The sequence below is a fragment of the Aegilops tauschii genome, chromosome 6 (assembly GCF_002575655.3).
Source record: "Aegilops tauschii subsp. strangulata cultivar AL8/78 chromosome 6, Aet v6.0, whole genome shotgun sequence".
NCBI classification, from domain to species: Eukaryota; Viridiplantae; Streptophyta; class Magnoliopsida; order Poales; family Poaceae; genus Aegilops; species Aegilops tauschii.
In genome coordinates this window covers 312,580,700-312,606,123 of record NC_053040.3, presented here as the reverse complement: position 1 = coordinate 312,606,123, position 25,424 = coordinate 312,580,700, and the positions used below count along the sequence as shown (strand labels likewise).

At 46.4% G+C, this 25,424-nt stretch overlaps 2 protein-coding genes across 2 annotated transcripts; one reads left to right on the top strand and one right to left on the bottom strand.

Annotated features, from left to right (window-relative positions):
- Window positions 1-8,744: 8,744 nt before the first annotated feature.
- On the top strand, window positions 8,745-19,772 carry LOC109736198 (histone-lysine N-methyltransferase ASHR3). Its single transcript, XM_020295411.4, has 11 exons — window positions 8,745-9,919; window positions 12,328-12,474; window positions 13,277-13,438; window positions 14,681-14,707; window positions 15,238-15,355; window positions 15,503-15,602; window positions 16,741-16,834; window positions 17,309-17,387; window positions 17,862-18,033; window positions 18,138-18,218; window positions 19,171-19,772. Exons 1-11 carry the CDS (start codon window positions 8,957-8,959, stop codon window positions 19,517-19,519), a joined length of 2,292 nt encoding a protein of 763 aa, XP_020151000.1. The 5' UTR covers window positions 8,745-8,956; the 3' UTR covers window positions 19,520-19,772.
- Window positions 19,773-21,026: 1,254 nt separating this feature from the next.
- On the bottom strand, window positions 21,027-23,454 carry LOC109736199 (S-adenosylmethionine decarboxylase proenzyme). The gene is made up of 3 exons (XM_020295412.4): window positions 23,313-23,454; window positions 22,652-22,799; window positions 21,027-22,550 (listed from the first exon to the last, which is right to left on the bottom strand). The coding sequence occupies exon 3, from the start codon at window positions 22,394-22,396 to the stop codon at window positions 21,230-21,232; it is 1,167 nt and encodes a 388-aa protein (XP_020151001.1). The 5' UTR covers window positions 22,397-22,550; window positions 22,652-22,799; window positions 23,313-23,454; the 3' UTR covers window positions 21,027-21,229.
- Window positions 23,455-25,424: the final 1,970 nt, after the last annotated feature.

Below are 25,424 nucleotides of genomic sequence, written 5' to 3'. Positions count from 1 at the left end.
GCGGGCGCCGGCTTCGTGCCGTTCTGCGGCCGCGTCGATCAGCTGCTGGATCCGCCTTGTCACATAGGGGAGCTCATCGGGCCCCGGCCCATTTAGCTCTTCAGCGGCCGCCTGAGCAGCTCGCAGATTCTCGAGCGGGGTGGCGTAGACGGGGCGGTCTACCCCCAGCATGCTGGCGATAGCCGCGCCGCACTTCTGGACGAAGCCGGCTCGGCTCGGCCCGCCTCGAGGCGGCGTGCCAAAGGCTGCGCGGTCGACTTCGCGCTGGTGAGCCTCGGTGAGGCGTCTCATGGAGGCTATCTTCTGGCCTTCCGCGAAGAGGGCGAGGCGGCGTGCCTCCAAGGTCTCGGCATCGGCGTCGGCCGGGATGGGGACGGATAAGTCATGCATCGCCGCTTGCAGGGCGTCGTGGGCGTTCTCGCCCGAGTTGGCGACGTGGCTGATGACCAACACTTCGGTGACAGCGCTGCTGCCGCTGTCAGCTCGAGGGAGAGGATCGTCGAAGACCACCACGTCGGAGGGGTATGCGTCGAGCGATGCCGTGTTGGAATCGACAAGCATCGGGTCGGTGGAGCCGACCGACTCCAAGTCTACAGCAGGCTCGCTGGAGACGTGAAGTTGGTCGAGGAGGCTGACGAGGCGGCTCTCGGGGTAGTCCGTGCCCGCGTCGGATGCGGGCTCGTCGGAGATGCGAGTCTCGCCGAGCAGATCGGCGAGGCAACTCGCTGCGCAGGCGTCGTCGACGCCTTGCAGCGCGTCGGGGCAAACGCCATCGGGCGCAGCAGGCCGGCTGCGCTCGCGGGGGAGAAAAAGGGTTCCCGTCCAGAACAGGTCTCCGGACGACAGTGCACCTGGCCCCACGGTGGGCGCCAAATGTCGGGTGGTAGGTGCGACATATGCCAACGGATGGCTTATCATTGTGGGAGCCAGTAAGACGTCGCCGGTGCCTGGAAACGGGATGAGGCGAAGACATGCACGCCGGCGAATCTTACCCAGGTTCGGGGCTCTCCGTGGAGATAACACCCCTAGTCCTGCTCTGCGGGGTCTCCGCATGATCACTAGATCAAAACGAGTAGCTACAAGCGCTCCTTGAGCTGTGGGATTCGAGGGAGAAGAAGAGCAAGGCTAGCTCTCACTTTCCTCTCTATATGGTGTGTGTGTAACTCTATCAGACCAACTCTTTGCATGGGTGCCCCGGGGGGTTTATATAGGCCTACCCCCCGGGGGTACAATTGTAATCCGGCTGGGCGCGGGTCCCAGCCGTCAGTGTCTGTGTTCGCCGGCTTCTCCGCCGGCCATTGGGGCCCGCCGACTGGTGGGTCCCGCCGGCTGCCGACCTCTTGGTCGACAGGCCGGCCCCATCGCTTGGGGGTCTTGTCGGCGGCTGGTTACTGTTGCCTTGCCTCTGATGACGAGGGCTTTGTCGAGGTAAGCGTGGCTACAGTGTGCCGTCTTGCGGGCCCTCACTGTAGCCTTACCTCGTCTTGTCTCCTTAATGTGGCACATGTTTCGAGGGAGGGGGTAGCCGGCTCCCGGGGGCCGGCTACGCCCCTGGCCGACTGGGGGAGGCCAGGCCGCCTTCGTGCATCTCTCTGGCTAGAGGGGCCCGCCGCCCGCGGGCCGTACTGACGTCTGTCGTGGATGACGTTGAGGCCAACATGGCTACAGTGTCGAGCCGGACGGGAGATGGCTGACCCGTACGGCGTCCTGTGGCCATGCCTGCTTCGGGATTCGGGGGTAGTGGGCCGTACTGCGACCACGCCCCGTCTTGTCACCGTTATGTGGACAAAGTCTTGGTGGGTGCGACCTTGGCTGGCTTCTTGGAGTCGGCGTTCTTCATGGCCGGCTTTTGGGAGTCGGTCCTTTTGGAGCCGGCTTCCTGGAGTCGGCCATTTCGTAGCTTTCTTGGGGAAGGTTTCTGGGACTGGGTCGCCTTTTGAGAGTCGGCCCCTGGGATAGCCGGCCGGGGAAGGCGGCCCAGTGCTTCGAATGCTTGAAGGCTCAAATGGCCTGATAATTTTTTGAGGAGCCAGGGGGAGTCGGTTAGGCTACCCGTGGCCATTTACTCCGACAATCGCTACGAGTGAGAAAGTCTCATCACAGTCAACTCCTTGAACTTGTCGGAAAACATCTTAACGACAAGTCGAGCTTAATGGTGACACTTACCATCATTGTCCGTCTTCCTTTTAAAATCCATCTGCACCCAACAGCCTTACGACCATCAAGTAGTTCTTCCAAAGTCTATACTTTGTTTTTTATACATGGATCCTCTCTCGGATTTTATGGCCTCGAGCCATTCGTTGGAATCCGGGCCCACCATCGCTTCTCCATGGCTCGTAGGTTCATTGTTGTCTAGCAACATGACTTCTAAGACAAGATTACATACCACTCTGAAGTAGTACGCATCCTTGTCGTCCTACGAGGTTTGGTAGTGACTTGATCCAAAGTTTCATGATCACTATCATAAGCTTCCACTTCAATTGGTGTAGGTGCCACTGGGACAACTTCTTGTGCCCTGCTACACACTAGTTGAAGTGACGGTTCAATAACCTCATCAAGTCTCCACCATCCTCCCACTCAATTCTTTCGAGAGAAACATTTCCTCGAGAAAGGACCCGATTCTAGAAACAAACCCTTTTGCTTCCGGATCAGAGACAAGAGGTATACCCAACTGTTTTTGGGTGTCCTATGAAGATGCATTTATCCGTTTTGGGTTCGAGCTTATCAGCCTGAATTTTTTTCACATAAGCGTCGCAACCCCAAACTTTTAAGAAACAACAGCTTAGGTTTCTCTAAACCATAGTTCATACGGTGTCGTCTCAACGGAATTGTGTGGTGCCCTATTTAAAGTGAATGCGGTTGTCTCTAATGCCTAACCCATAAACGATAGTGGTAATTCAATAAGAGACATCATGGTATGCACCATATCCAATAGGGTGCAGTTATGATGTTCGGACACACCATCACACTATGGTGTTCCAGGCGGTATTAGTTGTGAAACAATTTCCACAATGTCTTAATTGTGTGCCAAACTCGTAACTCAAATATTCATCTCTATGATCATATCACAGACATTTTATCCTCTTGTCACGACGATCTTCAACTTCACTCTGAAATTACTTGAACCTTTCAATAATTCAGACTTGTGTTTCATCAAGTAAATATACTCAGCATCTACTCAAATCATCTATGAAGTAAGAACATAACGATATCCACACCGTGCCTCAGCACTCATTGGACTGCACACATCAAAATGTATTACATCCAACAAGTTGCTTTCTTGTTCCATCTTACTGAAAACGAGGCCTTTCAGTCATCTTGCCCATGTGGTATGATTTGCATGTCTCAAGTGATTCAAAATCAAGTGAGTCCAAACGATCCATCTGTATGGAGTTTCTTCATGCATATATACCAATAGACATGGTTTGCATGTCTCAATCTTTTCAAAAACGAGTGAGTCCAAAGATCCATCAACATGGAGCTTCTTCATGTGTTTTATACCAATATGACTCAAATGGCAATGCCACAAGTATGTGGTACTATCATTACTATTTTATATCTTTTGGCATGAACATGTGTATCACTACGATCGAGATTCAACAAACCATTCATTTTAGGTGCAAGACCATTGAAGGTATTATTCAAATAAACAGAGTAACCATTATTCTCCTTAAATGAATAACCGTATTGCGATAAACATAATCCAATCATGTCTATGCTCAACGCAAACACCAAATAACAATTATTTAGGTTTAACACCAATCTCGATGGTAGATGGAGCATGCGATGCTTGATCACATCAACCTTGGAAACACTTCCAACACATATTGTCATCTCACCTTTAGCTAGTCTCCGTTTATTCCGCAGCTTTTATTTCGAGTTACTAACACTTAGCAATCGAACCGGTATCTATACCCTAGTGCTACTAGGAGTACTAGTAAAGTACACATTAATATAATGTATATCCAATATACTTCTGTCGACCTTGCCTGCCTTCTCATCTACTAAGTATCTAGGGTAGTTCTGCTTCAGTGACCGTTCCCCTCATTACAGAAGCACTTAGTCTCGGGTTTGGGTTCAACCTTGGGTTTCTTCACTAGAGCAGCAACTGATTTGCCGTTTCATGAAGTATCCCTTCTTTCCCTTGCCCTTCTTGAAACTAGTGGTTTTACTAACCATCAACAATTGATGCTCCTACTTGATTTCTACTTTCGCGGTGTCAAACATCGCGAGTTGCTCAAGGATCATCATGTCTATCCCTGATATGTTATAGTTCATCACGAAGCTCTAATAGCTTGGTGGCAGTGACTATGGAGAACCATCACTATCTCATCTGGAAGATTAACTCCCACTCGATTCAAGCGATTGTAGTACTCAGATAATCTGAGCACATGCTCAACGATTGAGCTTTTCTCCCTTAGTTTGCAGGCTGAAGAAACTTGTCAGAGGTCTCATACCTCTTGACGTGGGCACTAGTCTGAAATCCCAATTTCAGTCTTTGGAACATCTCATATGTTCTGCGACGTTTCAAAAACGTCTTTGGCGCCTCAATTCTAAACCGTTAGCATTACACACTGAACTATCATGTAGTCATCAAAACGTGTATGTCAGATGTTCGCAACATCCACAGACGACGCTCGAGGTTCAGCACACCGAGCGGTGCATTAAGGACATAAGCCTTCTGCGCAGCAATGAGGATAATCCTCAGTTTACGGACCCAGTCCGCATAATTTCTACTATCAACTTTCAACTAAATTTTCTCTAGGAACATATCTTAAACAGTAGAACCAAAGCGTAAGCTATGACATAATTTGCAAAGACCTTTTGACTATGTTCATGATAATTAAGTTCATCTGATTATTTAATGAACTCCCACTTAGATAGACATCCCTCTAGTCATCTAAGTGATACATGATCCGAGTCAACTAGGCCGTGTCCGATCATCACGTGAGACGGACTAGTCATCATCGGTGAACATCTTCATGTTGATCGTATGTACTATACGACTCATGTTCGACCTTTCGGTATCTTGTGTTCCGAGGCCATGTCTGTACATGCTAGGCTCGTCAAGTCAACCTAAGTGTTTCGCATGTGTAAATCTGGCTTACACCCGTTGTATGCGAACGTTAGAATCTATCACACCCGATCATCACGTGGTGCTTCGAAACAACGAACCTTCGCAACGGTGCACAGTTAGGGGGAACACATCTCTTGAAATTTTAGTGAGGGATCATCTTATTTATGCTACCGTCGTTCTAAGCAAATAAGATGTAAACATGACAAACATCACATGCAAATCATAAAATGACATGATATGGCCAATATCATCTTGCGCCTTTGATCTCCATCTTCGAGGCGCGGCATGATCACCTTCGTCACCGGCATGACACCATGATCTCCATCATCATGATCTCCATCATCGTGTCTTCATGAAGTTGTCTCGCCAACTATTACTTCTACTACTATGGCTAACGGTTAGCAATAAAGTAAAGTAATTACATGGCGTTTTTCATTGACACGCAGGTCATACAATAAATTAAGACAACTCCTATGGCTCCTACCGGTTGTCATACTCATCGACATGCAAGTCGTGATTCCTGTTACAAGAACATGATCAATCTCATACATCACATATATATAATTCATCACATCCTTTTGGCCATATCACATCACATAGCATACCCTTCAAAAACAAGTTAGACGTCCTCTAATTGTTGTTGCATGTTTTACGTGGCTGCTATGGGTTTCTAGCAAGAACGTTTCTTACCTACGCAAAAGCCACAACGGTGATATGCCAATTGCTATTTACCCTTCATAAGGACCCTCTTCATCGAATCCGATCCAACTAAAGTGGGAGAGACAGGCACCCGCTAGCCACCTTATGCATCAAGTGCATGTCAGTCGGTGGAACCTGTCTCACGTAAGAGTACGTGTAAGGTCGGTCCGGGCCGCTTCATCCCACAATGCCGCCGAATCAAGATAAGACTAGTACCGGTAAGCAAATTGAACAAATCATCGCCCACAACTACTTTGTGTTCTACTCGTGCATAGAATCTACGCATAGACCTAGCTCTGATACCACTGTTGGGGAACGTAGCAATAATTCAAAATTTTCCTACGTGTCATCAAGATCAATCTAGGAGATGCTAGCAACGAGAGAGAGGGAGTGCATCTTCATACCCTTGAAGATCGCTAAGCGGAAGCGTTACAAGAACGCGGTTGATGGAGTCGTACTCGCGGCGATTCAAATCGCAGAAGATCCGATCTAGCGCCGAACGAACGGCGCCTCCGCGTTCAACACACGTACAACCCGGGGACGTCTCCTCCTTCTTGATCCAGCAAGGGGAGAGGAGAAGTCGAGGGAGAACTCCAGCAGCACGACAGCATGGTGGCAATGGAGCTCGTGGTTCACCGGCAGGGCTTCACCAAGCACTACGGAGGAGGAGGAGATGTATGAGGAGGAAGGGGGCTGCGCCAAGGGAAGGGTAGGGCTGCCCTCCCTCCCCCTCACTATATATAGAGGGAAGGGGAGAGGGGGTCGGCCCCTCTAGATGGATCTAGAGGAGGAGGTGGCGGCCAGGGGAAACCCTAGATGGGTTTGGGCGCCCCCACCTCTCCTGGTTACGTGAGAGGGGTTGGGAGGGGCGCACAGCCCCTTAGTGGGCTGGTTTGCCCCTTCCCCTTGGCCCATAAGGCCCCCCAACGCTTGCCGGGGCCTCCGAAACCCCTTTCGGACATGCTGGCCATAGCCTGGTACCCCTGGAACAATTCCAGACTCCAATACCCTTCGTCCAATATACCGATCTTCACCTCCGGACCATTCTAGAGCTCCTCGTCATGTCCTGGATCTCATCCGGGACTCCGAACAACCTTCGGTAACCACATACTATTTCCCATAACAACTCTAGCGTCACCGAACCTTAAGTGTGTAGACCCTACGGGTTCGGGAACCATGCAAACATGACCGAGACGTTCTCCGGCCAATAACCAACAGCGGGATCTGGATACCCATGTTGGCTCCCACATGTTCCACGATGATCTCATCGGATGAACCACGATGTCGGGGATTCAATCAATCCCGTATACAATTCCCTTTGTCTATCGGTATGTTACTTGCCCGAGATTCGATCGTCGGTATCCCTATACCTTGTTCAATCTCGTTACCGGCAAGTCTCTTTACTCGTTCCGTAACGCATGATCCCGTGGCTAACTCATTAGTCACATTGAGCTCATTATGATGATGCATTACCGAGTGGGCCCAGAGATACCTCTCCGTCATACGGAGTGACAAATCCCAGTCTCGATTCGTGCCAACCCAACAGACACTTTCGGAAATACCTGTAGTGCACCTTTATAGCCACCCAGTTACGTTGTGACGTTTGGTACACCCAAAGCATTCCTACGGTATCCGGGAGTTGCACAATCTCATGGTCTAAGGAAACGATACTTGACATTAGAAAAGCTCTTAGCAAACGAACTACACGATCTTGTGCTATGCTTAGGATTGGGTCTTGTCCATCACATCATTCTCCTAATGATGTGACCCCGTTATCAATGACATCCAATGTCCATGGTCAGGAAACCATAACCATCTATTGATCAACGAGCTAGTCAACTAGAGGCTTAGTAGGGACATGTTGTGGTCTATGTATTCACACATGTATTACGGTTTCCAGTTAATACAATTATAGCATGAACAATAGACAATTATCATGAACAAGAAAATACAATAATAACCATTTTATTGTTGCCTCTAGGGCATATTTCCAACACGGAAGGTCTTCGCGAGGGATGCTCTCTCCAATCCGGTGGTTGTGTTCAGTAGGGAGATGCAAACTATGACGATGATTTGACGCAAAGGGATGGTTGTGCAGCGGTGGCGGTCTGGCATGTAGCTGCTGGGATCTCGGGAAAGTGGCGACGACAACACAGAAGTGACATCAATGGTGGTGCTACTCGAGCATCTGGTCTCGAGCTCCGGGGTGGAAGCCAAGGTCTGACATGTGTGAGTTATACCTGGCAATGGCGATGTTTTCCCGTCGTTACCTTGTTGAAGGCATTGCTTGGATATGTTCGGACCGGTTCTTCAGGGTGAAAACTTAGATTCTGACTTTGGCTGGTTGTATCCGGTGACGGCGGCGATTGAGCGCCGCTCCCTTCCTGAAGGCGTTGTTATCGAAGAACCTCAGTGTCTGTGTGATGTCATAAGATGATTGATGCGAATATGGTCATTGTTGTAGTTTGCGGATCGCGGATCCAAGCTAGGGTTTTTTCCTTTTTCCTCGTTTACATATAGCTTTGGCTTACATGACTTTGTTATTTGTCAACGTGTTTTGTGTGCGCGTTGATGCTGGCTATGTGCATCCTAACCATGCAGAGGCCGGATATGCGCTCATTATATTTGTATAATGAATCTGCGTAGGAGACATCTAGGTCTATTTTTTTCCCTAGTTTTTTTGTTTTTGTTGATGCATTATATATTTGTGGGAGCTTAGACGTGACATTTTTAAAGACATCTAGATGTGAATTAGACAAACTATTGTATAATTGATGCAACGAGATCTTCAAGCATATCAACAATAAACAAAATCGATCATAACATAGCGATCATCAATTTGAAGGACTACACGTTGTTTTTAGAGTCGGTTGAACTTGTAAACACACTTTATGTTTTTCAAAAAAAAATGTGTCGAGCTCAGAACCGAAAGTATATTTTACCACAGCTGACACTGCTACAGTTCGTTGGAGGGGGTGAGATCTTCGTCTCAGTTTGCCGCGTAACGAATTTCGGACGAGTCTCTCCGACCGCCACACAGCAACTTTTCCCAGTCACAGAAATCACACCAACTTCTTCCCCAGTTCAGCTCACATCTCCTTCAGTCCATTCTGAGGGGCGTCTCTACCCAACTCCAATGCCTTCCAAACCCTAGCCCTCACCCCTCGGCCCCTCGCTGCCATGCCAGATCTGAGCACCGTCTGCCCCGAACTGTCTGCCGACGCCGCCGTGGACCTAGTGGGCGGGGATGCGGCCGCTGACCCCGCGACGGCAGCGGCGGCGGCGGCGACGGAATCCTCCTCCGGCGGCGATGGCGCTCCCATTATCCCTGTGGAGTGCCGTTGGAGCGGCCGCGTGCGCGCCTTTGACGTCCAGGGCGCGGTCCCCGTGACCGCCTGCCCCGAGGCGCGCCGCGGCGGCGAGAGGAAGTCGTCCTCTGTTCCGCCCCCTTCGTCCGCGGCGGCCTCACTTGCCCCGGTATCGGGTCGGGTGCTCGAGGACTATGTGAACGAGGGCGTGATCGCTGTCACTGCCGGCGCAGAGGCGCGCAGAGGAGGCGGCCGGAAGAACTCGTCCTCTGCCCCGCTGCCTCCGTCCGCAGCGGCACCAGCGCCGGCATCTGGTCGGGCGCTCGAGGAGTATGTGAACGTGGCCTCTCTCGCCGCCTCTCCTGAAGTGCACCACGGCGGCGGTAAGGACTCCTCTGCCCCGTTGCATTCTGCCGCCACGGCCGTACATGCGCCGGCACCGGGTGTGAAGCTCGAAGATTATGTGAACGTGTGTGCGGTCTCTGCCACTGCATATCCTGAGGCGCGCCGCAGTGGCGGAAAGAAGCCGTCCTCTGCCCAGCTACCTTCGGCCGTGGCGCTGCTGCCAGCAGCAGCGCCGGCACCGGATCTGATGCTAGAGGACTATGTGAACAAGGGTGTGGTTTCTATCACAGCCCACCCTGAGGTGCGCCGCGGCAGCGGGAAGAGGTCGTCTTCGGCTCGTTCGCCTTTATCTCCGGCAGCAACGGTGCTGGCGCTGGCATCGGGTCGGTCACTCAAGGACTATGTGAAGGAGTGGGAGGCGAGGAAGGTGGCGTCAGGTGCCTCCCTGCAGCATTGTGTGCTGCCATTCCTCACTGGTGCGCCCAAGGCGGTAAGGGTTTCTGCTCCTAATGACTGAATCGCCAGTGGCTGATTCAGCATTACTTAGAATTACTGTTCGACCGAAATTATGTTAAGGTGATTTACTCTGTGCATCATCAAACTAATATCTCCACAACTGCATATTGTACCAAAACGCAACCCATACATCTCAATTGGTAATACACGTCACAGCTAAGATCAACCAATGCTCGAGCAGTTTGTCAACAGATGTAAACAAGCAAAGCCTTGATTATAAAACCATCACATTTGTCCTTGTGATACACAGATTTACTTTCTCTATCCACAGCTCACATATTTTCAACAGCATGCTGTCATAATTTCTAGTCATGTAGAGAACTTAGATTGAGCACAGGTAGGCAGAGACTTATATAAAGTTTACAATCAGCTGGCTAGCAAGCCGTCTGATCCGTTCTCAGGATCAGCCGACTGATGCTGTAACGCCCCGGCCAAACCCACCGGTTCCTGGCCGTTGCACCTGGCTACCACCTAGGATCTAGACTGGCCCCACAGACCAACATTGGTCTTTCCTGCATACATTGTCCTCACTCGTGCGCACCCGGGGTCAACTTCCTAGTCAGTCACCCATCCTCAAATTGCTCCAAGCCAAGCACGCTTAACTTTGAGGTTCTGGGAGCCAGAAAGGAAGGTGCACCTTGTTGATATGAGTAGTTATCATTTGACGTCGGCCCAGCAGGAACGTTCCCTCCTGGCACACGTCTGTGCGTCCAGCCCAGCACATGTGCCATGCCGTGTGCCATGACAGGCCACACGCGCCATGCGCCACATGCCCGCGCACCTGACCCACACACACCTGTGTAACCGCGAGGCTCGCCTCTGATACCAATTGTAACGCCCCGGCCAAAACCCACCGGTTCTTGGCCGTTGTGCCTGGCTACCACCTAGGATCTAGACTGGTCTTTCCCGCGCACTTTGTCCTCACTCGTGCGGACCCTGGATCAACTTCCTAGTTGGTCAGCCATCCTCAAATTGCTCCAAGCCAAGCACGATTAACTTCGAGGTTTCCTTTTGGATGCGATCCCAGAAAAAAGGGTGCACCTTGTTTATACAAGTAGTATACCATTCCTATTAAGCCGGGATGTCACTGATGCTTAACGCGCCTCAACATCTTTTGGGGTCAAAGTTACGACCCTTCTTCCAGTTGCGTGACTCAAGTCGCCAGCTCGTCCTGGCACCTAGGTGGCGGCCTAGGTGGTGATTAGATAATCACATATATTAGTCAAATCATAACAAACAACACTCATACAACAGAGAGGAAAATCAGAACAAATGACACGCATACGACGCACATGCCACAACATCTCTCAAGCAAAAACACATTAAATCATCCAGTCCTTTCTCCCGGTTTTCTAATACCAGCAGGCTGTCAGGTCCACTGCTTGCCAACTCAATCCTTGTCGTCCTATTTCAAACTCTTTACTCTTATACTTGTACAATTCTATGTGAGTAGAGGAGAGCAAGCAGAATCCAGCACCGCTAGCTGCAGAGCTGACAGCTGAGAGGCAAGCAGCGGGGCAGAGGATGGATATGGGCAACGAGCTGCAAAGTAGAGTGGGGAGCGGGAGGAACAAAGAAGAAAGGGAATGAAAAAAGAGTGCCTGTGAGACGACGGCGGAAGACAGGGAGGCGACACCATGCTCTGGACGGTGGCAACAGATGTGCACTGGGGACGGTCAACAACTGGCATCAGCGGCTACGGTTCCTTCCCAGTTCTAAACCCTCTCTCCACTTCCTCTCTCCTAGCAAGTTGAAGACAAGATCTGAGCTCCGCTTTCCCTCCTAGATATCAGTCAGTTTAAGCGAGCAGCCCACTAGCCAACTGGCAAACATGTTAGTATGTTATCTACTACACTGCACAGTGGTGAGCTGGCGTGAACAATGTGGTTGTTCTTTGATCAATGTGGGATCTGAGAAAAGTTGTTTTATGCAGTATTAGTTCCAGTGCCGCCTTTGACCCCCTCTCCACTTTCACTCTACGAGTAGACCAGAGACCAGATCTGATCCCCCTTCCTTCCTAGATGTCTGCCAGTTCAGGTGAGCAGCCACACTGTTTGTTGCTTGCCGAGAGGAGATCATGTTATTGACTACACATCACAGTGGCGAGCTGCCATGAACAATGTAAGGTTGTTCTTTGATTAACGTGAGAACTGAGAGATTTTTGTTTCCTTAAGTTCCACTGCCACCTTTCCAATTGCTTGATGCTTAATTACATATTTCTCAGCATACACCTCATCAAACTTCATATACGCCTCTGCCTACCTGTTGACTGGAGCTCATTAACGTGATAATTTTTCATAATTAAATCAACATCTGGACCAAGTTTCAGTTTTGATCAATTTTTATTGGCTTTGTATCTGATGATTATTCGTATGTGCACAGGTTGAATGTCGTGTGTGCTATAAGATTATCCATCCCTTGGAAGAAATAAAATGTTCAGTTAGCCGTTGTGAACAAATGTTCCATCTGACCTGTGTGGTGGAATATACTGCAAATTTCACTGCCGAAAGCTTCAGGTGCCCTCAGCATGTAAGTTGAAATGTTATGAAACCGGATATGTTTAATATTGCATGTGCTGTGCATTGGCAAAAACATAAGATTTTCCTAAAAATGCAAGTTATGTAGCTTAAAGAACTTTTGTGAAGTTGTTGGACTTGTCTAGGTTTCATACTTGAGTATGCCTACCCTGTTTTGATATGCAGTATTCTGTCCACACGGATAATTGTTGCATTCAACATACAATTATGCTATACTAGATGGTTTAGAAACTATAAATAGACACACTTACGGGTTATGTTAAGTAACACAATGTATTTGCAAATGACTCAAATATATTTTGAGTCCTTGACAGGCTAATAGTTCATAGTTATGGTTGTCGATGTATGATCAATTCATGACCACCACATGGCTTACTATTTGTGAAGGAATAAGTAAACAAAATAACATAGTACTCCCTCCATATCACAAATGCATGTCCTTTTGGACATGTCTTAACTTTGACTATGAATATTGTTCTAAATATTTAGATTGAGAACTTGTAAATCGTATGCTTAGATTTGTGTCGAAAAGTATATTCATAATATAATAATTTTATATTTTCTTGTGCATACTGCCGTAAGAATTAATGGTCAAAGGTAAATTGTGAAGACTGGGTCAGTATCCAAAACGACATGTATTTATGATATGGAGGGACTAATTTTTTTTTGGCATTTTGTACAGAGAATATTTTTTAAAAGGTATTTAAAAGGCCAATTCCTGTAGTTCCGAAATTTTTTGAAGGTCATACTTAATTTTGATACACATTATTTGGACTTTCTTTCTCTATAATCAGGGTTGCATGGTTTGTAAGCAAAAAATGTTTTTTTGGCGCTGTGGACGTTGTACAGTTGCAGCACATACAAAATGTGCACCATGGCCTCTAATTCATCTAAAAGATGACCAAGGAAGTGCAATTTGCTGGAGGCACCCTTCCAATTGGCTCCTTCAAAATGAGGTCTATCCTTTATCCCTTACAATTCCTCAATTCATATTGTTATCCATGAACAGGGTAACTACTTTGCCTTCTAATTTACTAGTCCCTTTTTCATGAATAGACGAGGTTTTGGACATGGACACTCTCCACTCACAACTTTGACCATTACTTTTCATATGAACATGTTAGTAAAAAATGTTACAATCATAATATTTTCATGAAAATCTGGTGATACTAATCTCACTTGACCGATCTAAATGTTCTTCCATGTTTCTGGTAAAAGCTAGAGATGTTTGAATGCAAACTTTCTAGGGCGCCATTTATTTACAGCTGAAGGTTGAATCGTTAAGTATTTCCACAAGAAGAAAAACCTATCGCAAGTATTTTTAAGCATTTTTCCGGTTCCCTCGCGTCTGACTTGCATCTTTATATTCTATTTGTTCAACTATGCTGAAAGCTGCAAATCTTCTAATGCATTTCATTTAAATTAAGCCACTTCTTCCTTGAATATCAAATCGGTGTTACAGTCTTTTGTTCTCAGTTTGGCCATAGCAAACAGGATACCTACTTTTTCAAGTTTCTTTTTTGAGCTTCCGTCCCTTTTAAGTTTTAGCCCAGTTTTTCCCGCTAATATAAGTTTCTTTTATCATACCAGAAGTTCATCACTGGTAAATTTGTTTTTGGTTTAAATATATGTTCACAGAAGAGTCTTTGTTCCTGTCTTCCAGATCTTGCTTCATAATTGCTCGATACAGATGCATGAACAACACCAATCTCTATGCCATACCTTGCATACACGGTAGTTGATACAAGTATCCATGAATGCGTAAACATAACAAATATTATCAATGCACCTCCAGAATTTGCCCATACTCCATGTGGTCTTAGAGTTCTCTTAATGTTTCACCATTTGTATATCCGTAAAATGACCATTGCTCTGTGATTCTTCTTTTTTCTGTTAACACACAAAGTCACAAATTTATATTTTCCAAGTCCCAATGAAAATGATTAATTTTATGGAGTTCATTCTTAATAAAACCAGAACTCTCTGCCACGAGGAGCATTTAGTTTTCTGCTGGTTCTGTTCCAACTATAGATAAGTTTGATTCATAGTTTTGTGCACTGCTGATCCTTGCATTACTTTCTTTTACCTCTAGATTATTAATTTATATTACCAGAATAGTTGACTGCATTCCATACCTTTTTGTTAATATTTGTAATGCTTGAGGTGTCTGACAGGAGTACTTTGTTTGATGGTGACAGAATGCTGACCTGACAAACAACATAGAGGTTAGTGCTGGCATAATATAACTGTATGTAGCTACCTCCCTTTTTATATTTGCTTCTTTTAAGTTGTGTTGCGCTATTTTCTTAAATAGTTTATTTTCAAGTTCCTTGTTCTTGGAGTGTTAATGCTCTGTAGGCTTTAGGATGCTTTTATCCGGTACTCCAGTCTTTAAGCAGACCAATATTGTCGTCTTATGCTCCCTCTGCATGATAAAATAGCTGATGTTTTGGGATGTGTTTGGTCAGTTGTTTTAGAATGGCCACATGCAAAAAATATTTTCATGTACTTTTTTGGTTTAATTATACATACTACTATGGCTGAAAATGTACAATGGAGACTGAAAATAAGTGAAAATCATCACTTTAGAATGAGATGAAGATTTGGGAGGAACCTATTTAGTTTATTAATGCTGGAATGCTGCAGAAACAAGTTAAATGATTGTCTTGTTCCAGAAAAAGTAATATTTTCTCAAGAAGATTATCTGTCTTGCCTACCAGGTGCATAACTAGTGCTAACAATGCTTGTTTGACAGGAAGTCTTCTGCCGACTACCTCTTCCATATGTTAATGAAGAATTCAATATTGATTCAACCATTAGGAATTTCACGGCGATTGTTTGTAAACCGCCCTCGTACACACATATCAGGCGCAGTATCCTAAAGTAATACTTGCTGTAGTTATTCGATCAAGATATCTGGAGCTATTTACTTCCATTTGACTTCTTTATTGTGAATGAGTATCGTGTCCGTCTGCCTTACACCTCTACACGTCATCATTGTTTTCTTAATGTTGTAAAAGATGTATATTTAGTCAAGAAGAAACGCGCCGATTCGAGTGCCGAGACTGGGTGCACAAATTGCAAATCGGATTCTGTTTGCAAAGATGATTGCGAATGCAGGTATTCTTTCTGACTCTACTAATACAGTTTAGATGCATACATTAATAATGAAGTTTTGGCAAAACTATCTCTAGTTTGATATATGTGAATGTTACTGTGTTCTTAAGATGGAACCTCTGACATGGCATTCTGGCAAAAGAGCAAGCATATGCATTGGTGGGTACTTATAAAATTGCCTCGATGCTCAACTATTGTACTGACCATTGTAAGTTTCTAACCGAGATTGTGGGTCAGGAGCGATACAATGAGAGAGTGCAGGGAGAAGAGAGGAGATTTGGGCTGCCAGATGGGCCTGACTATACATTGTAATTTGTTTTTTCTGTTTAGTAAATGTACTGCTAACTGGAATACCACATACCCCTAAAAAAAACAGAATACCACATCATCCATGTTAGTTCACATTTGCTGATTAGGAGTCCATGTCGCTCACCTGGCAAAACTACCACGATCACCAGCATCAAGGTTGATTTGATCTGGTTTAGATAGGAAAATAAATCGATGTTGGAGTTGTGGTGAAAATTACTTGGACCTAAATAGAACTTCACCATCAGTGTAAACAATTGATTATTTGGTTTTTATATATTACTGTTTTGCATCATGTATTATCTGTCTTCCCCTCATGTAGCTCGGAAAAGTATAAAATAATTATTTTGACAATATTGACAAAAGATCAATCTGTTTCAAATCCAGATTTGATCAATACAAAGAGAAACAAAAACAAAAGAGGTGAATTCTGTCTATTGTCGATCCAGATTTGATCAATACAAAGATGAACAATAGCTTTATGTTAAAATGGAGAAAAGTAAAATATGAGCTCCTATTCACAATCACCACAGAATATGGATTTGAATGCGCACTGTAGATCCATCTATTGTCAATCCTGTCAACTATGGGAGTACGGTAGCACCAAAATGCGCGGTAGTATTGGATTCATTCTTTCTACTATAGCAAATGGAGTAGCGTATTTTCTTGTTATTTGAACATTAATGCTGGATTACTGTCACGTGTGCATATTACTAATCGCCGAATAAGTTAGCTTGATTGTACAGATTTTGTACATGTGTACGATATAGATATTTACCCTAGCAACCATACTTGTATTTATTTGACATATTGATATTTGGCTGTCTTTTATCAGGGGTCTTTCTATGAGTTGTTCCAAGAGTTGCCACTGCTCAGACCTGTGTAGCAACAAGCCATTCCGCAAGGATAAGAAAATTAAAATTGTCAAGGTAGTCCTGTCTTTCAAATGATGTGCTTGTATACATTTGGACTTCACTTGCCAATTTATTCACAAACCTGTGTAGCAACAAGCCACTCCGCAAGGATATGTTTAAACTACTCTTCTAATTTTTCAAGGTCCACTCTTTTCCCCTTCGAGAGTTTGTGTGTGCCATGAGTTGTACTGCTGGGAAACAGCTAAATGAAGGGGCATATTGTTTATACATGGGCCACTTGCATAAGCACTTCACCTAATTGCTACACAATGCAAATGAATACACTAGTTCTGTTTTCCTCGGTGGCTGCCAAAGTACCCACTGCAGTACTGCCTTCACAAATCCCATTTCTTGTACTATTGGATGCAAAATGATATGTGGCAATGATAGGGGTGCGTTTTTGAGAATCGGTTATGGTGTTATGCTTAATGAATGATGTTTATTCTACTTGTTTGACTACAATAAACAACAGCCTTTTCACCTTTACAGTCAGAAGGTTGTGGATGGGGTGCTGTTGCATTGGAGCCATTGGAGAAAGGTGATTTCATAATTGAGTATGTGGGTGAAGGTACAACTTATTCTGCTACGTTAAATATTTGTCTAATAGAAATAGCAAATAGTTTCTAGATGACTGCACGTATGCAATGGGGGAAATGACATTTTGCTTGTGCCCTCATTTTCACTGGCTTTAATTCATCTAATTTCGTTTATGCTTATTTGTGCCAAATAAATCCTTGAGTTACATTTACAATTGCTCTTTGTTTAAGGGTGGTTGTTAGAGTTGAGAACCCGGTGCCCTAACGCCACATTACCACGTCAAGTTATGAGGAACACTCAAGTAATGTATTGCAAGAGCCCAAAGGGCATACCTACAGAGCACAAATGACACAACCTTGGACTTATGCCATTGAATGTAGAGCTCATGTTTTGTAAATTAAGGAAATCAAAACTAGTTTGGTTTTAGTCCTGAGTTATCTTCCGTAAATCTGCTGTGGCGACTTAATGATATCCTTATGTATTTTCATTTTAAACCTTATTTCAGTCATCAATGACGCAACATGTGAACAACGGCTTTGGGACATGAAGCGGCGCGGGGACAAAAATTTCTACATGTGTGAAATCAGCAAAGATTTTACAATAGATGCAACTTTTAAAGGAAACACTTCACGTTTTCTAAACCATAGTTGTGATCCCAACTGTAAACTAGAAAAGTGGTAATGATTTCTGGAACAGATAGCTTGTTTTGTATTCAGTGATGATAATTTTTGTTTTAAGTGATGATGTTCCTCATTGTCTATAACTCTATATGGTTCATCAGGCAAGTTGAGGGTGAGACAAGAGTTGGTGTTTTTGCCTCTCGTTTCATTGAAGTTGGAGAGCCCTTAACTTATGACTACAGGTATTTACAGTCATTTTTTTTCTCTCAAAAGAGTACATATATTTCTTAACCTGATCAGGCAAAAATGAGTACATTATAGCAATATTGAGGGGCAACGAATATATTGCATTGAGCGGCCTGCTGCAATCAGCTCTAGTTACTGATGAGTTTGTGATATTTTTAGTCAAGCTTGTAACATTCTGATCCGGGTATGTACCACCAAAGTGACCAAATTAGCATTTAACTACAAATATTGTTATGGTGAGCCAGCAACTTGTCCATCTGAGCTTGGGGTCTTAGATCAGTAGGTCACTTGCCTTGGACTGTGATTTTCCAGAGAATACACCGGTAGTAGCATTCTTGGGTTTCTGTTTGCCAATTTGTGTGCATTACTGTAAGCCAGGATATGCTGTTTAACTTCCCTTTAGTACAAACCAGGTTCAGTTGTTCCTAGTGTTCCCTGGTCTCAGTTAGTTGTTCAAACCTAGGTCATATGGTCAGACCCAAACACTTCTCTACCAAACTTGGGTTATATTACCTTTAGTACAAACCAGGTTCAGTTGTTCCTAGTGTTCCCTGGTCTCAGTTAGTTGTTCAAACCTAGGTCATATGGTCAGACCCAAACACACCTCTACCAAACTTGGGTTATATTATCTGGCCCAAACCACTCTGTGCAGTATGGACTGAAATGGGACATGCCTGCGATGAAGAAGTACAGCGTGCTTCCATACCTATTTCAGATGGGCTAACAAAACCCTTTTTGAACAGCCCAAGTCCTAGCTATCCTGATTGCAGGGCATTTCGCTGGTTTTGATAGATTTATTCATTACGCAGAGAGGATATAGTAATTCTGCATGGTTTAATGTATGCTAATCAGGGGAGCAAATGAAATGAGATTCTTTCCACCCTTACATCCATATTTCCCAAGACTTGTTATTTCTTTGAACAATTACAGTTTACTGCTTTCTTCCAGGTTTGTGCATTTTGGAGAGAAGGTTAAGTGCCATTGCGGAGCAAAGAGTTGCCAAGGATACTTGGGCAGCCAACTAAAGAATCCAACACAGAACGCTCTTGCGGCTGCGGCGCTTGAGAATAAGTTGCTCGTGCAACAGGGCGGCTGCTCTCCTTCAAGGGTCAAAACAGAGACTCGCCTGTTACCCTGGACCAACTGTATAGAGGTTCCCTTTAACTTGAGAAGCAAAACGAAGATAGACCGGATATGTTGGGGACACAAACGGCAGCGGACGTCCCTTTTAGATCCATCGTCATCTTCAGCTAGCGTGCAGCCATCAGATATTGAAGCTGGTGCATTCATTCTATAGAGCTTTTCGGCTAAGCTGAAGTCCTGAGTCGCTTCTGTATAAATATATCATGACGATACACTCGTATATGAGTTCATTTGAAACGATTCTTTCACATTTGCTGATTCAGGACTTTTACGGTGTTGTAAGTTGTAACATTTTCTTCATCCCATAGTCAATTTTATAGTTGAAGTTGGAGAGAACACTCTGAATCTTTTGCAAGTTGTAAGCAGGCTTGAGCTGATTGTGTTTATTAACCTCCCGTTCATGCGAATGATCTGGTGTCGGCCGTGTTGAGCTTGTTTTCCCAAAGTTGCATGCAACCCATGACAGGTGGTTGCATCCTCTTAAGGCCTCTTTTGGTTTAGAGGATAGAAAAACATAGAAAGTGAAATGGCATGTACTCTGATACCATTTGATTCATAGGATTTATTAAGATGTTAAGGATTTGTTCTTATTTTGCATAGGAATAGGAGCCCATTTCTACAAGTCAAAGAGCTTAGAAGAATTCTTTCCTACAGATTCATATCCTTTAGAATTCCTACAAAACTCCTGTAAATCAAAGGAGGCCTAAAATTCTACACTGACATGCCATGACATGCAGTTCTGATATGGTCGTTGAGGCTTGCTGACAATTCAGCAGAGAAAGAATGCAGGGAAAAAAAAAAGGATTTGATACACATGCCTAATTCTTGCTCCGTGGAGCATCCTGAAAGAGCGTAACAATAGTGGTCAACAACGCCAACACTCTGGTTCACACTTTAATTAGATACTCCCTTCGTTCGAAAAAGCTTGTCTCAAGCTTATCTTTTTAAATGGATGTATCTAGCACTAACTTGGTGCTAGATACATTCATTTGAGGGACAACCCTAGTACCCTCTTTTGAGAAGATCGAGAGGGCCGTTTTTTGGTCAGGTTCAGACAAGGATTCTGGTGGCCAAGACAAAGCGAGTTGGAACTTATACGCAGGCCAAAAATACTTGATGGGTTGGGGGTTCTCAACCTCCGCAAAATATGCCAGAGCTTTGGTTAATTTGGGCAAGTCTTGCAATAACACTGGCATGGATCCTTTATATGTGGCCACCACCATCACCTGCATGGCCATGTTTTCAAAAAGGAAGAATTCGACGGTGCGTGATGCTCTCCGGGACCTTGCTTGGATTGCTAGGATCGACATGTCGAACTGTCTCTCCATCATCCACTATCCAACATTTCTACATCATCCACTATCCAGCATTTCTACACTGTATGGGCCGAACTTGACTGATGCTACAAACGGGTGTATTCGGCGGCCTCCACGTATAAGGTGTTGGACGCCACCCAAGTGCAAATTCTTTGCGTTCATATCTTTCTTATCGAGCATCGACATCTCCAAGAGATAGATTCTTATCGAATAATCAACGCAAGCGGTACTAGTACCCGAACCTCGGCACCATCAGAATTGAATCAGATTCGCCACAGAATTCAATAGGTCCACGACAGACAAGAATGACTTCTAACAAAACTTTCAGGAAATAACAAAATAACATTTGCTCAATACAAGGCTTATTCTTTATATTCATAAACCATGCAGCCAGATGCAGGCATTTCCATACATTCGCTCACACTGGCAGAAAACGCTAACCATTTTCACGTCACTTGCCCATAACAGAGTACTAGGACAGGAGCAGGAAAAGGAAATCTAAGAACAAACTGACGCAACAAGCTCATTCAGACCAGCTAGCATCACCATCAGGAGCTCTTCATCTTCTTACCAGCCCCCCTCTCATCCTTCTCCTGCGCAGCATCGTCTTCCCAGCAAAGGAAAGCATCCATCTTGCAGGCAGTAACTAAATTGCCATCAACGTTGCAATTCAGGACAGATCTTGGTGACCCGGTGAAGTCTTCGCCGACAGCAGTGAAGCTCTGGTAGATGAGAGCGCCCCCGTCAGGCAGCTCCTGGACGACCATGTTGGTACTATCATAGATCCCAACATTCAGCCTCTCCCCCCAGGTGCCAGCAAGGCTGTGACCGCCGAAGATGGTCACAGCAACAGAAAATTCAGACGGGCTAAAGGATCTCAGCACCCTCTTGACCAGGTCACCATAGGCCATGGAGGCAGGGTCCAACCCCATGACCTCATAGCTAGCATAGCTGAAGCCGTCCTCAGGGGTGACATGAATGGTGGAGAAAGCAGAGCCATGGATGGCGTTCATGGAGTAGCCACATGGCTCGAAATCAAAGTCGCAGATCTCCATCTCCGGGATTATTTCAGAGATGCCAGAGAGCTTGGTCATCTCCTTGGCACAAGATGTGTGGCCATCATCAGAGGTCTTGAAGAAGATAGAAGCTTTCTTCTTGTCCAGACCAGTCATGCACATCTCAAGGTTGACCACAGGCTGCTCAGGCTGCTGGGTGGCATAGTAGACATGCCACTTCTGGCCTGGCTTTGCAGGATCACCAATGACATAGGCATTGCCGCCAGACTTGAGTCCACCAAAGAAGCCATTCAGGAAGGCAACCTCGGCAGAGAAGTTCTTGTGTGGAGAAGGCTGTGCTTCAGGGAATATGAATGTCCCACGGGAGTACTTCACAGCAGCAAGTGGCAGGGACAGCTCCTCAGCAAGCTCAAGAACCCTTGGAATGGCCAGCAGGAGCTTGGTGGTACCGCAGGTCTTGATCACAACCTTGTACGGGTACACGAAGAGGCTTGATTCAGAAAGGACATACGAGTCAAACTTCTCATTGGAGAGCTCAGATACAATGGTGCACTTGGCAAGATCAAGGACCGAGTCGATCTGGGCACGAGAGAGCGCACGCAATCCCCTGCCATTGGGGTCAGTGAAGACTGGCGCTTCAGAGAAAGTGATCTCCAGGCGTTTCTCATATCCCTCGAACCCAATCGCAGAGACGGCCATTGTTTCAGAAGGTTGGTAGAGGGAGAAAAGGCTTTGCTGGTCAGAGAAAAGCAGCTAGCAAGAGAAAATTTAGGAAGATGAATTGAAAGGGGAGGGAATTCTAAGCAATTAGGATGGGGCACGAGAGGGATTATCAGGATGGCTTCCTGGAGCACTGCAAAACAGAAGCAATTGGAAGTAGAAACTGTGAGCATCTAATCATCAACAAGATATGCAACGAAAAGAAAGGAGGAGCTCAATTGATTGGATACATACGTTTGAGTAGGCAGCGGAGCGGAACTTCTCAATGCCGCCTGCAGGGCGGACGTCCTCGATGCTGTAGCCGAGGGGAGCTTCGTACATGAGGGAGGAACGACTACTGCTGGACTTTTTACCACCCTTGGATTCCATAGCACATCAAATTCTGGAGTGGGTTGATTTGGGTTAGAAACGATGGAAGTACAGAACATATTGCGAGGTAAAAAACAGTACTAATATCCTTCTGCGATTCCCCGTTTCACCAGGTACATAAAGTAAAGGGATTTTCCCTAATCTCTACTGAATTATTAGTGTACATGATATTCGACCAGATTTGAAGATGACTATTCCAGGCATAACAGAAAGGGAGGAAAGCATCATGAAATAGAAACGAATTGACATCAAGCAATATTCAGGTCAGCCAAAATCTACCACAAATTGATGTACCGAACAGCATATTCGTACAGTAACACGGGTAATTCCTGACTGTGTTGCATATATTTCACAAAGTCTGTGAAATTACAGATAATCTAGACGACGACGTTTATTTACTTTTCCTATCCAGCCCATCACCGGGGCGAAAAGGAGTATGATCCCTAGGTACAGGAAACGAATTTCACCGCGGATCGAAGATGTCTATCGAATAGAAACAACATGAGCTGATGGAGAGAAATCTTACAGTTCCAGGAAGAACTTCGGAGGCGCGCGTCGAATCCGCTCGTCACAAACCTCGAGCTGGGAGCAAGCGACGGATCTGTCTCTCCCCCTCCTCACGGATCTCGAAAAAACGAAAGCAAACGGACGAACACAATCTCACTCCGAATTTCTAGGTTTTGGACGAGATGGTGGTGGGGAACGAACGGAGTTTGCGTTTGTGCTAAATAAACAAATGAGGCGACCTGCAAGATGGGAAAGTCACCCCGGCCTGGGCAGCGTATTTATAAGGGGCCGAGCGAGCCCTGAAAAAGGACCCGGTCCACTGGACCGATCGGATAGAGGCTCACGGGCGCTCCGCGGCTGGGGGGTGCCGAGTCACGGTGGACCGCGTTCTGGCGCTTTTGCGTGCGGACTTCGCGGCGCGGCGCGGATATGCTTGGCTGGGAGGGCTCCTCGCGTTTGCTTGGCCCAGGAGGCTTCGCCTGGGAATATTTGGGAGGCGTCCAGCTGTCCCGGAAGGGTCTCGGCACGACGCGTGAGCCCGTTGCATGCACTGTACGTGTGATGTGTGTGGATCGGTTTCCTTTTGAAAAGGAGGTGGGGTTTTGTTTCGTGTGGAGGAGTCGCTCCGTTGCGCTTTTTTTGATTCGGTGGCGTGGTGGTGGGATCGTTTGCCTCTCCGGATACCGCGGCACGTCACTGTCGTGCACAAGTGGTGATTTTTTTTTAGAATTTTTTCATTCATATCACGAATCAGAACAAAGAAGTTGACCCTTACAAGCACACTGAAACGCAAACACAAAGAATCATGAACACCTAGAGTACCTAAGACAACCATAACACAAAGGATCATGAACACCTAGAGTACCCTAAGACAACCATAACACAAGAAGATCTCCGGAGTCCTGTGTCATCATCCCTGAATCTTGAGAGAAGACCCCTGCAGCAGAAGGATCTGCAACCAGTCGCAAGCAGGTCATCATCTTCGACCACGGTACAAATGTCGCCACGCTGCTTCCTCCTTTCTTGACACCAGCGCTGAGAGGGCATGGACATCAATCAAACACACCTGCAACAGCCGTCGCCATCTTTAACTTTGAGTACCGCGAAAAGTGTCCCTTCCAAAAGGTCCAGCACCGCGGCCGGGCCATCCGCCCGGACAAAGCAAGATCTCCCACCAGCATCAGCACAGAGGAAGGAGAATAACAGCAGCAGCAAATCATACCAACAAGGAAGAAGAAGGGTCTTCGTCTCCCTGCATCCATCGCCCATCTGAGGACCCAAACGGCCAGTGCCGATGGACCTCCAGCCACCAAAGCCCGCGACCTCGACGAGATCCGGGGATCCCCAACTCCGCTGGCTCCTAGACGAAGACAAAAGCCTCGCTCGATCGCGAACGGAGCCCGGAGAAACTTATTCCGACGCGACACCACCGCAACGGCCTCGGCAGCGTCTTCCTCAACTCTAACCCTACCACACACCCACCTAGCGAACAGACCCGAGGTTTCCCCTCCCTCCCGCCGCCGGAGCGGCCGACAGAGAGAGAGGGAGCCGGCGGTGTCACCGACAGCGCGCAAGGGAACCCTCGTCGCCTCCCTGATCGCCCGTGCGTTCCTACTTTTCTGCTGTGTTGGTTAGCCTAACGTTCATGCACAAGTGGTGATTTAGCGGCTGAGGTTTCCACCATCTCAGGATGTGGCACACGAAATTAGAAAACTTGCCCTGGGGATAGAATCGTTTTGATAATTTTTCTGCTTAGAGCAACTCTAGTGGGGCGACCCATTTCGTCCGCGGGCGTCCGTTTGGCTCAGCACGGACATAAAAATCGACCCAACGCACCGACCTAAACGGACGCGCGCCTGCTTTTTGTCTGCGGGCGACCCATTCCGGGCCCTTTTTTAGCAGGATTTGCTTCGGCGCGAACATGAGACGGACGCGCGCGCTCGCCTTCTCCTCCCCCGGGCCCGCTGGTCAGTGGCACATTGGCCTCTCCCCACCCAACAGCAAACCCTCGCCCGCCTCCTTCGTCGCCGACGCCGCCGCCCATTTTTTCTGGTGACTTTGCCAGCTGCCGGCGCCGCAACATCCGCTCTGCAACGCCGCCACCTCCCACGTCGCCCGCCACCACCGTCTT